The 12,601-nt window shown below is 52.5% G+C and overlaps 3 protein-coding genes across 4 annotated transcripts; 2 read left to right on the top strand and 1 right to left on the bottom strand.

Annotated features, from left to right (window-relative positions):
* Positions 1–8: 8 nt before the first annotated feature.
* On the bottom strand, positions 9–2,860 carry U2AF1L4 (U2 small nuclear RNA auxiliary factor 1 like 4). The gene is given in 7 exon segments (XM_010369271.2): positions 9–177; positions 180–283; positions 1,278–1,372; positions 1,525–1,607; positions 1,776–1,871; positions 2,538–2,625; positions 2,761–2,860. Coding segments are annotated over 7 exon segments (618 nt in total). The 5' UTR covers positions 2,805–2,860; the 3' UTR covers positions 9–69.
* On the top strand, positions 2,532–4,408 carry PSENEN (presenilin enhancer, gamma-secretase subunit). 2 transcript variants are annotated; one of them, XM_010369268.2, is made up of 4 exons: positions 2,532–3,100; positions 3,235–3,391; positions 3,823–3,927; positions 4,113–4,408. In XM_010369268.2, the coding sequence occupies exons 2-4, from the start codon at positions 3,331–3,333 to the stop codon at positions 4,250–4,252; spliced, it is 306 nt and encodes a 101-aa protein (XP_010367570.1). In that variant the 5' UTR covers positions 2,532–3,100; positions 3,235–3,330; the 3' UTR covers positions 4,253–4,408. The 2 variants fall into 2 exon arrangements, with proteins under 2 accessions (XP_010367570.1, XP_010367572.1); XM_010369270.2 differs by having other exon boundaries at positions 2,944–3,100; positions 3,273–3,391.
* A 1,460-nt stretch (positions 4,409–5,868) lies between these two features.
* Positions 5,869–12,578, top strand: LIN37 (lin-37 DREAM MuvB core complex component). The gene is made up of 9 exons (XM_010369267.2): positions 5,869–6,261; positions 10,244–10,319; positions 10,502–10,552; positions 10,872–10,901; positions 10,982–11,067; positions 11,155–11,321; positions 12,076–12,216; positions 12,305–12,378; positions 12,452–12,578. Exons 1-9 carry the CDS (start codon positions 5,919–5,921, stop codon positions 12,531–12,533), a joined length of 1,050 nt encoding a protein of 349 aa, XP_010367569.1. The 5' UTR covers positions 5,869–5,918; the 3' UTR covers positions 12,534–12,578.
* Positions 12,579–12,601: the final 23 nt, after the last annotated feature.

Genomic DNA, 12,601 nt, shown 5'->3' with positions numbered 1-12,601 from the left:
GATACCGAAGCAAAACACGGAGCTTTATTAAGAGAAGGGCGGTAGAAGAAAGTCTCCATGCTGAAGAGATTACATTATGGAGCCCGGGAGCCTGGGAAAGATGGGCCAGGAGAGTGAAGGGGGCTTTGAGGAGAGGTCCTGCCAGAAATATTTGTCCCTGTCCGGGGTGAAGGATAAGAGGGTAAGGGGGCCAGGGCCTCAGAAGCGGCCATGCCGGTGATCAGGGGAACGCCGATGGTTCCCCTCTCGGGGACAGTGGCTAGTATGGAACCTCGGGGGTGACTTGGGAATAGGAGTGTTGAGAGTTAGGTTAGAATGCTGAGGAGTGGTGCAGAGATCCTGCAGGCCTGCCTCTTTGCTCTGGGATGAGGCAGGAGGGTGCTGAAATAACTAGAGTTCTAAGACATGGCCTCAGAGGCCAGCATCGGGGTACTCAGTGGCCAGCATCGGGGTACTCAGTGGCCAGTATCAGGCCAGGCTAGTCGTGGATTAGGGGTTCAGGCTGGTTTGGGGATTGGGACTTAGGTACTGGTCTCCAGATGGGGCTCAGAACTACTCTTAGGGTGTAACAGTCTTGGGAATGACCAGGTGCAGTGGCTCACACCTGTAATCCCCACACTTTGGGAGGCCAAGATGAGCGGATTACCTGAGGTCAGGAGTTCGAGACCAGCCTGGCCAACATGGTGAAACCCTGTTTCTACTAAAAATACAAAAATTAGCCAGGCGTGGTGGTGGGCACCTGTAATCCCAGCTACTTGGAAGGCTGAGAAAGGAGAATTGCTTGAACCTGGGAGGCAGAGGTTGCAGTGAGCCGAGACCGTGCCTTTGCACTCCAGCCTAGGGAAGAAGAGCAAAACTCCGTCTCAAAAAAAAAAAAAAAAAGCCAGGAGTGGTGGCTCACACCTGTAATCCCAGCACTTTGGGAGAGCGAGGCAGGTGGATCACGAGGTTAGGAGTTCAGACCAGCCTGGCCAAGATGGTGAAACCCCGTCTCTACTAAAAATACAAAAATTAGACGGGCGTGGTGGCGGGCACCTGTAATCCCAGCTACTTGGGAGGCTGAGGCAGAGAATTGCTTGAACCTGGGAAGCAGAGGTTGCAGTGAGCCAAGATCGTACCACTGCACTCCAGGCCGGGCGACAGAGCAAGTCTCCACCTCAAAAAAAAAAAAAAAAAAGAGTCTTGGGAACGTTGTTACTAGCACTTAGGGTCGGGCTCATCTGAGGATATAGGGACCTTAGGACATGAGGAGACATAGCAGGCTGGTCCTGAGGTACCTGCGCCTGGGTCCCCGCCCATAGAGCTGCCTCTGGAGGTTCTGGGAAATGGGCCGCAGATGCATGAAGTTGCAGAAGCCACCTCGGGTACATTCCTTGCATAGAGAGATGGAGGAGGCCATTGTCACTGACAGCCCCTACCACACATTCAAAGTCTGGGATTCCAAGTGCCCATCCCACCCTTGAACTACCATACCCCATCTCATACTGGTGACAGCATGACTCCCGAAAGTCAGTGACAGAAGACAGTTCAGCGTGCACAGCCTGCCCATTGAACCAGTGGTTATTGAGTTCAGCCACCGCCCGCTCTGCATCCTCTTCCCGCCGGAACTGCAGGAAACGTCAGTCAGGGTCAGCAGGAGAACTCAGAGATCTTCAGGGTACTCATTAGCAGCTCTGGGGCTGGACTGGATTTAGTGATGAACTTCAAGCTGAGAGCCTTCAGTGGCCACCATGAGGCATTGAAATGCCTCCACCTAAGCAGGGGACAGCAAGCACCTTGACATAGATGTTGCCCACGAGGTGGTCCCCAAGGTTGTCGCACACATTCATCTCTTCAATCTCCCCATACTTCTGCAATTCTGTGAACACCTCCTGTGGAAGACGGAGAGGAACTCAGCTGAGCTCCCACAAGAAACCCAACCTACCCCTGCCAACCCTCACCTCGAAGAAGCTATCATAGTGCTCCTGCACCTCCACGTCGCTAACATGACCTGGGGGAGGGGGGTAGGGTGGAATCAGGGAGTAGCCTACTGGGGGCTATTCACCTTGCCCCCAGACCTGGTCCCTTACAGTGTGATCTGTCTGCAGTTTGGGCTGTATTGTGTGGATTCCGGTACAGGTTGAGCAGCACTAAGGTCTGCACAGAATTTAAAAGGGGCGGGACCTGAGCTCAGAGGGCAGGGCTGCATGCAAAGAGAGTGAGGCATGAAGGTTGGGGGTGGAACCTTGCACCCCAGCCTAAGCATGGTAAGTGCATCGGCGATCCTTTTCCCCTAAGAAACCAGAAACGGGATGGAGGGGACTGACAAGGATGAACAGCCGCGGTGTGTAGGGTGTACGCATGGGGGCGCGACCAAGTTCCCAGGAGAAGGGCAGGAAGACTGGTGGGAGGAGCCTGCAGAAAAGTCCAATCAGAAAAAGAACAGGGCGGTGGGGAGGGCCTCAGGAACCCGGAATAGGCGGGACATAGTGACTACGGCCCCAAAAGAGGAAGGGCCAAGGAGGCGTTAACCCCAGAGGCTCCGTGCCGGGTCTCACCTGGCTGAATGTCGGCTTGTTGTGAAGCCGGGAGCATTGGTCTCCGTGCCGGCAGACCCCGATCTTAAAGTAAAAAGAGCAGTTAACCCTGGAAGAGGTGCAAAGACAGAGGTGAACCGAGGGCCGGGGAGGCGGTGCACCCCAGAAACACCGCCCCACCACCCAGGACCCCAGTACCCCGGCCTCTACTCCACGAGAGTCCAATCCCAGCGCCCGTTCTCACTTGTCCTTCTCAGTTCCGAATATCGAAGCTAAATATTCAGCCATTTTTACCCAAGCCCTCCAGTTCTGACTGCTCTTACATCACTTCCGTTGCTTAGGAGCGCTGGGAAGTGTAGTTCGTTGCCCCTCCAGGCGCTTACCAAGCTCCCGGAAACGCCCCAGGGCGCTTGCGCGTGGGAGGCGTGCACCTCCCCGGCAGGAATTCTCTCAACAGCGCATGCGTGCAGTGTTGCCTCGCCCAAAGAAGACTACAATCTCCAGGGAAACCTGGGGCATTTCGCGCATACGTCCCTAACTGAAAGTGGCTAAGGCATCCCAGCCGGAGGAAGTGAGCTCTCGTGGTAAGTTGGGGGTCGTTTCGCCCACCCTAGTAAATATAAAGAGCTCTTTAATCCAGCCATCTTGCTAGTGGGGGCGGGGATGCTCTGCTTTCAGCAAACCCACCTTTACATTTATCTCTGATTTGTCGTAATAGGGGCGTGGTTGTTCGTGATCTTTGCATCTGTTACTTAGGGTCAAGGCTTGGGTCTTGCCCCGCAGACCCTTGGGACGACCCGGCCCCAGCGCAGCTATGAACCTGGAGCGAGTGTCCAATGAGGAGAAGTTGAACCTGTGCCGGAAGTACTACCTGGGTAAGGGCAGATCACTAGGGTCCCAGAAGAAGAGAGGGGACTGGACTAGAGCACCCGAGGGAAGAGGGCCTCGGGGCCTGGACTCGTGAGTCTAAGAGATGAAGCACCTGTGAACGCCGACTCCTGGAGTTGAGCAGGGAGGGCCTGGGTCCTGAGGAATGAGGAAGCTGGGGCCTCAGTTTCTGGATCCCAAGAGAGGAGGGGGATTGAGGGCCTGGACTCTTGGGTCCAGCGAAAGAGATGGTTGAGGAATCAGATTCCCGGATCCCAAAGAGGAGCCAGATTCCTGAGTCCCTGACAGCAGAAATCTCCATTTGAACTTGGGTGTGGGAGAGTTTCTTCCAAATAGATCTTCTGGGTGGGAGTTGGAGAAGATCTTCATTGCCTGATGAGGTTTTAGGGTTTGTGTGGTTTTTTTTCTTTCTCCCTAGGTGGGTTTGCTTTCCTGCCTTTTCTCTGGTTGGTCAACATCTTCTGGTTCTTCCGAGAGGCCTTCCTTGTCCCAGCCTACACAGAACAGAGCCAAATCAAAGGCTGTGAGTTCAGAGTATAGAGGAGGGAGGCCAGTGGCTGGGGAGAGGGGGAAGCAGGGGAGTCTTGGTGGGAAGGGACAATGGAGGATCCAGAATTTGGGGGCTCTGGGTGAGAAGGGAAGGCTGGTCTAGGGAAGTCTGGAGAGCAGCAGGAGGCCAACCCTTCCCACTTCTGTTTCCCATGACAGATGTCTGGCGCTCAGCTGTGGGCTTCCTCTTCTGGGTGATAGTGCTCACCTCCTGGATCACCATCTTCCAGATCTACCGGCCCCGCTGGGGTGCCCTTGGGGACTACCTCTCCTTCACCATACCTCTGGGCACCCCCTGACAACTTCTGCACAGACTGGGACCCTGCTCATTCTCCCAGGACAGGCTTCTTAGAGCAGAGGAGCCTGTCCTGGGAGCCCCTTCTCAAACTCCTAAGACTTGTTTTCATCTCCCCTGTTCTCTGCTGACATCCCCAATAAAGGACCCTAACTTTCGATACTGACTTCCTGGGATCTTTTAGAGGTTGAGGCATAAATGATTATTAATATTTAAAAACATCTGTTGAGTGCTTCGTGCCAGGCTTAGTATTTAGACATGATGTACATTTTTTACAGTAAATACTACTCATAATCTTCTGAACTAGGAACTTTCCTGCTCAGGAACTAAGCAGGAATAGTGCTTTCTTAGATGAGGAACTAAGAAATAGTACTTCCATTTCTTTCTTTCTTTTCTTTTTCTTTTTTTTTTTTTTTTTGAGACAATCTTGCTCTGTTGCCCGCTGGAATGCAGTGGTGCAATTGGTCTAGTGCTTCCATTTCTAGGGGCTGTTACCCTGTACTGGTAGTTGTGAATTCAAAAACATAACTTTCCTACTGTGGGTTTCAGTATTCTCATCAGAAGTGTAGATCACAATGCTACCTCCTAGGATTTATTTGGACCAAGATGTGTGATAAATGCAAGTTTCCCGTTTTCTGAAGGAAGTGTCTGCAAAAATAAAAATAGTCAAGAGCCCACAATGAGATACCATCTCACACCAGTTAGAATGGCAATCATTAAAAAAAAAAAAAAAAAAAAAAAAAAAAAAAAATAGTCAAGAGCTTTCTCAGAGAATCCTTCCTTGACCATCCAACTTATTTAAAATTCAATCATCACCTTGATATTCCTATGTCCATTTAAGGCTACACTTTTTGTGTGGCTTTTTTTTTTTGGTGGGAGGGAGATTTGTTGTTGTCTGTTTGTTTTTCTAGATAGAGTCTTGCTCTGTCGCTCAGGCTGGAGTGCAGAGGTGCGCTCTCAGCTCACTGCAACCTCCGCCTCCCGGATTCAAGCGATTCTCCTGCCTCAGCCTCTCGAGTAGCTGGAATTACAGGCGCATGCCACCAGTCCCGGCTAATTTTTGTATTTTTAGTAGAGACAGGGTTTCACCATGTTGGCCAGGCTGGTCTCGAACTCCTGGTCGCAGGTGATCTGCCCGCCTCGGCCTCCCAAAGGGCTGATATTTACAGGTGTGGGCCACCGTGCCCCGCCCAGGCTATATTATTTCTCCTATTACATTTCACTTAAAATGTTTTACTTGTTTACTGTTTATCTTCCATCCTTTAAAAGATAAGCCCTATTAGGGCAGGGATTTTTGTCTGTTCTGTTCCTCGAGGTGTCCCCAGTGCCTAGAAGAGTGCCCGGCATACTAACAAATATTTGCAAAATGAATGAAGTTGTACCTGCAAAGAGATTAACTGGTACCTGTCACCTAGAGAGTGCTCAGTGAGAGGGAACCCAACATTATTTTACATTAGTCTTCCTCTTAGGTATGAAGGGACTCCAACGGTTGGTTAAATTCGGTAAAGAGCTAAATTGGTGTTGCTCAACCCTTCTAACACTACAAGTCCCGGGAAGCCGCGCGATGCCCTAATCCTTTGTTTCCCACCGTGCCCCGCGCGGCGCAGGCGCTGTTACTCCGGGTGGGTCTGGGAACCTGGAACTACACCTCCCAGGAAGCTTGGTGGTCGATGGTTTGTTTCCGGAAGCAAAGCCCCAGGAGGGTGGGACCTAAAGCTGGGAGACTACGGAGGCAGCTCTCAATTGGTCAGGATATAAGATTGACGACTGCATTAACTAATAGGAGCAAGCTGCTGCCGAAGAGGCCAGCCCACAGAAGGGTGGTGGCCACGGTCCAGGCTGGACACAACCAAAGGCGGAGGACCCGTGGCCCACGAAGCTCATCTTTGAACTGTCCCCGCCCGCCTCCCGACTTGATTTGTGACCCTAGGCCCTTTGGGGCGCCTCTGACCCAGCTAGCCAGATCCTGGACCCAAACCATGTTCCCCGTGAAGGTGAAAGTGGAGAAATCAGGTGAGGACCCTGACGTCGGGGGCCTGTCGGGACCATCGCGTTGACAGAGTGTGGAGTCCCGGTAGAAGGGAGTATCGCGGAAAGGGGACTGCACTTTTCCCTGCAGCCCACCTGACAATCGCTGTATCAGGCAGCGAGCGTTGGCTGCCACCTTCACACCCTCCCGGTCTGCGCTTGAAGTCGCTTTAGATTGAATGGTGGTGGCTCAGGCAGTGCGGTGCGTGGTAAAACATGGGGAATCCTGAGCCGGTAACTCTGAGAAGGGTCCTTTTCTTCTTTTCTTTTCTCTCTCTTTTTTTTTTTTTTAATTTAAAATTTTAAAATATTTAAGTAGAGACGGAGTATCGCTATATTGCCCAGGCTGGTCTTGAACTCCTGACCTCAAGCGATCCTCCCGCCTTAGCTTCCTAAAGTGCTGAGATTACAGGCGTGAGCCCCCGCGCCCGACCGAGAAGTTCTCTTTTCTTGGCTTCCCCTCAGTTTCCCCATTTCCAGCAGTGATCAGTCACACATCTTGCTGTAAGCCTGAAGTACAGGCACTCTTAATCCTCACAGTCACTATATTCCAGTAATCCTAGGAAATAGGAATTGTGGTCATTGGGGAAACAAACTTAGAAAGAGATATTTTGGGTTGGGGCAGAGCTGACCGGATCCCAGGCCTGGCATGGTAAGGGCAGTGGGAGGGGTGCACAATTTAGACAGAAAGATAATAGTAAAATGATGTAGGATGTTCCATGGCAAAAGTGTTATCAAAACAAAGTGGGAGGCCAGGTGCGGTGGCTCACGCCTGTAATCCCAACACTTTGGGAGGCCGAGGCCAGCAGATCACTTGAGGTCAGGAGTTTGAGACCAGCCTGGGCAACATGGCAAAACCCTGTCTCTATAAAAAATACAAAAAAAAAAAAAAAAAAAAAAAAAAAAAAAAAAAAAAAAAAAAAAAAAAAAAGAAAGAAAGAGAGAGAGAGAGAAAGAAAGAAAGAAAATTAGCCAGGTGTGGTGGCACGAGCCTCTAGTCCCAGCTACTCAGGAGGCTGAGGCAGGAGGACAGCTGGAGCCGGGGAGGTAGAAGTTGCAGTGAGCTGAGATCACACCACTGCACTGCAGCCTGGGTGATAGATTGAGACCCTGGAAAAGAACAAAACAAACAAAAAACAAAAAACGAAGAAAGAAAGAGAGAGAAAGAAAGAAAGAAAAGGGAGGGAGGGAAGGAAGGAAAAAGGAAAGGAAAGGAAAAGGAAAGGAGAAAGAAAGAAAAGGAAGGAAGGAAGGAAAGAAAGAAAAGAAAAAAAGGAAGAAAAGAAAAGAAAAGAAAGAAAAGGAAAAAAAAAGAAAGAAAGAAAAGTGAAGTGGGTCTGACCACAAATGATGGTGAGGGATGGTGTACACCTGTTAGTACCAGGCTGAGGAGTGCAGACTCCACCCCTGGGTGCTGTGGAGTCATGGAAGGTTCCAATGGAAGGTTCCAAGCAGGGGAAGATCAGGGTCAGATTTGTTATTTTTCTGGAAGATTCCCCTGGCTGCCTTGTGGAGGGTGGATCAGAAGGGGACACTGAGGCGGGAGCCCAGGGGGAGCAAAGGTCTGGACCAGCATGGGTACAGTGGAGAGAAGGTGGGTGGGAGAGACACTCGGGAGGCCTAGTGGACAGGTCATGGGATTGGTGGGCTGGGGTAGGGGAGAGAGAGGGGTATCACTGGTGAGGTACAGGGAAGAACTTGGGGACTGTGAGGTGACCCTTGAGAGGGAGGCTTCAGGCCCAAGTCGGGGGTTCAGGAGAGAAGCTGGGCCTGGGGAGAGATCCATACCCTCTGCATCTGCCCAAGGCTTTACTGCAATCTCAGCTACTCCCTTCCCCACCCTCACTCTGTCTTTCCTCTGAGCTATGTTTGAATCCCTGTGTCTCCTGAGCTTCTTAGGAAGTCCCTGGACTGGTCAGGCAAGTTCCCAGGTGTCCCCTCCAGGCTCTGAGCACTAGAGCCAGAGCTCCCACCAGTCAGAAAGGCAGAGCAAACACCTCTCAAAGGTAGGACAGCATAACATCATCACTTCCTCAAGTTCTGTGATGATGGGAGGCAGCCACAGGATCACTGGGCAGGAGGGTGGACCTAGATCTCATTTCCTGAGGGGAAAAAAAAAGCCCAAACAGGATGTTTTAGGTGAAATCTCCCAATTTTGGCTGGGCACGGTGGCTCATGCCTGTAATCCCAGCCCTTTGGGAGGCTGAGGTGGGTGGATCATGAGGTCAGGAGTTTGAGACCAGCCTGGTTAATATGGTGAAACCCTGTCTGTACTAAAAATACAAATATTAGTTGGGCATGGTGGTACACGCCTGTAGTCCCAGCTGCTTGGGAGGCTGAGGCAGGAGAATCACTTGTACTCGGGAGGCAGAGGTTGCAGTGAGCCGAGATCTCGCCACTGCACTCCAACCTGGGCAACAGAGCAAGACTCTGTCTCAAAAAAGAGAAAACAAAAGAAATCTCCCAATTTTTAAATGTCAGCTCATGGCCGGGCACGGTGGCTCAAGCCTGTAATCCCAGCACTTTGGGAGGCCGAGACGGGTGGACCATGAGGTCAGGAGATCGAGACCATCCTGGCTAACACAGTGAAACCCCGTCTCTACTAAAAAATACAAAAAACTAGCCGGGCGACGTGGTGGGCGCCTGTAGTCCCAGCTACTTGGGAGGCTGAGGCAGGAGAATGGCGTGAACCTGGGAGGCGGAGCTTGCGGTGAGCTGAGATCCGGCCACTGAACTCCAGCCTGGGCGATAGAGCAAGACTCCGTCTCAAAAAAAAAAAAAATGTCAGCTCATTCAGATAGAATTCAGATTTAAAATTATACCACTGTTGGCCGGGCGTGGTGGCTCACGCCTGTAATCCCAGCACTTTGGGAGGCAGAGGCCAGCAGATCATTGAGGTCAGGAGTTTGAGACCAGCCTGGTCAACGTGGTAAGACCCCATCTCTACTAAAAATACAAAAATTAGCCAGGCGTGGTGGCGGACTCCTGTAATCCCAGCTACTTGGGAGGCTGAGGCAGGAAAATCGCTTGAACCTGGGAGGTGGAGGTTGCAGTGAGCCAAGATTATGCCACTGCATTCCAGCCTGGGTGACAGAGCAAGACTCCGTCTCACAAAACATAAATACATTAATTAATTAAAATAAAATTATACCACTGCGTCAACCAGATTCTGCACTCAGGTTGAGCCTCTGTCTCATAACTTCAGCTTTGGAACCAGACAGCCTGAGTTCAAATCATCAGTTCTGCAATTTCTTTGCTGTGTGCCTTTGAGCATGTGGCCTAACATCTCTGTGCCTCAGTTCATTCTCTTTAAAATAGGAATAAAAACAATATATATCTGAGCCAGGCTCTATGGCACGTGCCTATAGCCCCAGTTACTTGGGAGGCTGAGACAGCAGGATCACTTGAGCCCAGGAGTTCAAAACCAGTCTGGACAACATCATGAGATCCTTTCTCGAGAAAAAAAAAAATCCACATCTACCCCTAAGAGTTATTGTGATAATTCAGTGAGTTATTATGTATAATACCTAGGTATTTAAACCTTGCCACTGGGACAGGCACAGTGGCCCACACCGGTAATCCCAGCACTTTGGGAAGCCGAGATGGCTCACTTTAATCCAGGAGTTCAAGACCAGCCTGGTCAATATCATGAGACTCCATCTCTATATAATTGTTTCTAATATATTTATATCATATTAAAACACATTTTTTTAAAACCCAAAAGGCTCATAAGGTAAGGTGATTGGCCTTGCCTCCTGTCACAGTGCGATCGTGCGGGACAGCTTTGGAACTCAGAGCTCTTGGCATCACTGCAGCCATCTCTGCCTGCTGCACCCTTTCAGGCTGCCTGGGCCTGGCTCTGAGATTGGCCAGGGCAGATGACATGCATGCTCCTCCCTGACCCAGTCAGCTGTCCGCTTAGCTGGGGCCTGGGAGCTGACTCCTGCTGGGTTCCCTCTTGCCCCAGAGCTGGAGATGGCCAAAGCCCGGAACCAACTGGATGCCGTCTTGCAGTGTCTCCTGGAGAAGAGTCACATGGACAGGTAGGCCAGCATGGGGTCACAGGGCCAGGCACCCTGGCAGGTTGGGCCCTCTGATCCTGGGTGGATTGGGTGGGACCCCAGAGGCTGACTTGGGGAGGAAGGTGCTTAATGGAGAGGCTGCTCGGTGCCTTCCTTCTCTGGGGCCCTGGAACCCTGAGCTGAGATATCGCTTCTGCCTCTAGGGAGCGTCTGGATGAGGAAGCTGGGAAAACGCCCTCAGACACCCACAATAAGTGAGTTTTTCTGATTGGATTTGGAGCTGAGAGTTTGTGGTTGGTGACTTCTTCCCTAATCCAAGCCCTGACCGCTCAGCCCAGCACTACCTCCGTCGAAGTCCTGACCACTCCACCTGTACAAAGACCCTGTGGCAGGAGAAGCTTAGGCCCCCTCGCAGTTGCCACCTAGATCCCCATGGCTATGGGTGGGACAAAAGGCCCAAGAGGCAAGTGGGGTCCATGTGAGCATCTCAGGTTTGATACCAGTATCCCCAGGGTGCCCTCTGCAGGGTTTTGCACAGGCATTTGTCTGAGGGTCAACTGTCTTTCCCCACAGGGACTGCTCCATCGCAGCCACTGGCAAAAGGTAAGGTGGCAGGGTCCCAGCCAGCTGACTAGAGGCTCTCAGCGCCTACCCCAGTCCTGACACTCTCTCTCCCTACGCAGGCCATCTGCCCGCTTCCCCCACCAGCGGAGGAAGAAGAGGAGGGAGATGGATGACGGGCTGGCTGAGGGAGGGCCACAGCGATCCAGTGAGTAGACAGTGGCCCTAGAGGGTCGGCAAGGAGCCGAGGGCCTATGCCAGGATGCTCACACACCTCCCATCCCCACCCTCCCAGACACATATGTGATCAAGCTGTTCGACCGGAGCGTGGACTTGGCCCAGTTCAGCGAGAACACGCCACTGTACCCGATCTGCCGCGCTTGGATGCGAAACAGCCCCTCTGTGCGCGAGCGAGAATGCTCTCCCAGCTCACCCCTGCCCCCGCTGCCTGAGGATGAGGAGGTGGGATGGGTAGTGGACCCCAGCCCAGCAGCCTGGTGCCAGGGCAGTGGGTGGATAGGCTTAAAGGATCCTGCCCCTAAGCTAGCGGGGTAGACAGACACAGGTCCCTCACATGAATCCTGGATCAGGCCAGGCACACAGATGTGCACCCTTAGGCTGGGGTGTGGATCAAGGTCCCTAGGGAAGACATACATAGCCACCTGGCCTGGGGCACAGGGAACAGGGTTACCCTGGGCAGTTAGATGTAGATCTCCAAGATCAGGGGTTCCCAAGAGCCGAGGGGCTAGACAAGGGTCCTTAGTACAGACAGAAGTGGCCACCAGGCCTTGAGGAGCAGATGGGTGGGGCACGAACGGATGGGGGTCTATAAGCCATCTGGCCCAGGAGGGTAGACAAAGGTCCCCAGGACAGACATATAGGACCCTTCACGCTGTCAAAAATGAACAGAGCTTCCTAAGTGGCACAGATGTGACCCCGTAGACAGGACTCCCTGAGGCAGGCAGACGTGACTCCCTGGCTGACAGGTGTAGATGGAGTCTCTGGGCTGGATAGGAGAAGACAGGGGTCCCTGGGGCAGGCGGACTTGACCCTTGGCTGGTTGAGGTGCCTGCCCTTCAGACATGCTTCCTGTCCGAGTCCCTTAGTGAGCCCCTCATGCCATTTGTTGCTGGGAAAGGCAGGAGGGATGAATGTGGATTCCCAGCCCCTCTGCTTTGACTCTCTTGGGCCTGGCTTGGGGCCCTTGTGTCCCCAGGGCTCAGAGGTGAACAACAGCAAGAGTCGTGATGTGTACAAGCTGCCACCACCCACACCCCCAGGGCCACCTGGAGATGCCTGCAGATCCCGCATCCCATCCCCACTGCAGCCTGAGATGCAGGGCACCACTGACGATGAGGTGAGTATGCCAGGCTGGCCCAGGGTTATGGGACACATGTGGTGGGGCTCAGGAATGTCCACTCAACCTGGCCTCTCTGTCCATGCAGCCCCCTGAGCCCGAGCCCTCACCCTCCACACTCATCTATCGCAACATGCAGCGCTGGAAACGCATCCGCCAGAGGTGAGCATCCCCCAACCTGCTTGCCCCTCCTAGGGCCCTTTGCAACTGCTGAGTCTTCCCTCTGCCTCCCCAGGTGGAAGGAGGCCTCTCATCGGAACCAGCTTCGTTACTCAGAAAGCATGAAGATCCTACGAGAGATGTACGAACGACAGTGATGTTCCCAGGTCCCCCCACCCCAGTAAACATCCCCCAACTCCACACTGGTGTCTGCTCCGGTCCATCC

Source organism: Rhinopithecus roxellana, chromosome 12, assembly GCF_007565055.1.
Source record: "Rhinopithecus roxellana isolate Shanxi Qingling chromosome 12, ASM756505v1, whole genome shotgun sequence".
NCBI lineage: Eukaryota > Metazoa > Chordata > Mammalia > Primates > Cercopithecidae > Rhinopithecus > Rhinopithecus roxellana.
Note: the sequence above shows the minus strand (reverse complement) of the source record. Positions and strands in the feature narration are given on the sequence as shown.

Coding starts and splice junctions, on each gene's coding strand:
- PSENEN (XM_010369268.2), top strand. CDS start 3,331: ATGAACCTGGAGCGAGTGTCCAATGAGGAGAAGTTGAACCTGTGCCGG. Junction 3,392..3,822: donor GTGCCGGAAGTACTACCTGG/GTAAGGGCAGAT, acceptor CTTTCTCCCTAG/GTGGGTTTGCTTTCCTGCCT. Junction 3,928..4,112: donor ACAGAGCCAAATCAAAGGCT/GTGAGTTCAGAG, acceptor TTCCCATGACAG/ATGTCTGGCGCTCAGCTGTG.
- LIN37 (XM_010369267.2), top strand. CDS start 5,919: ATGGTTTGTTTCCGGAAGCAAAGCCCCAGGAGGGTGGGACCTAAAGCT. Junction 6,262..10,243: donor GGTGAAAGTGGAGAAATCAG/GTGAGGACCCTG, acceptor CTCTTGCCCCAG/AGCTGGAGATGGCCAAAGCC. Junction 10,902..10,981: donor ATCGCAGCCACTGGCAAAAG/GTAAGGTGGCAG, acceptor CTCCCTACGCAG/GCCATCTGCCCGCTTCCCCC.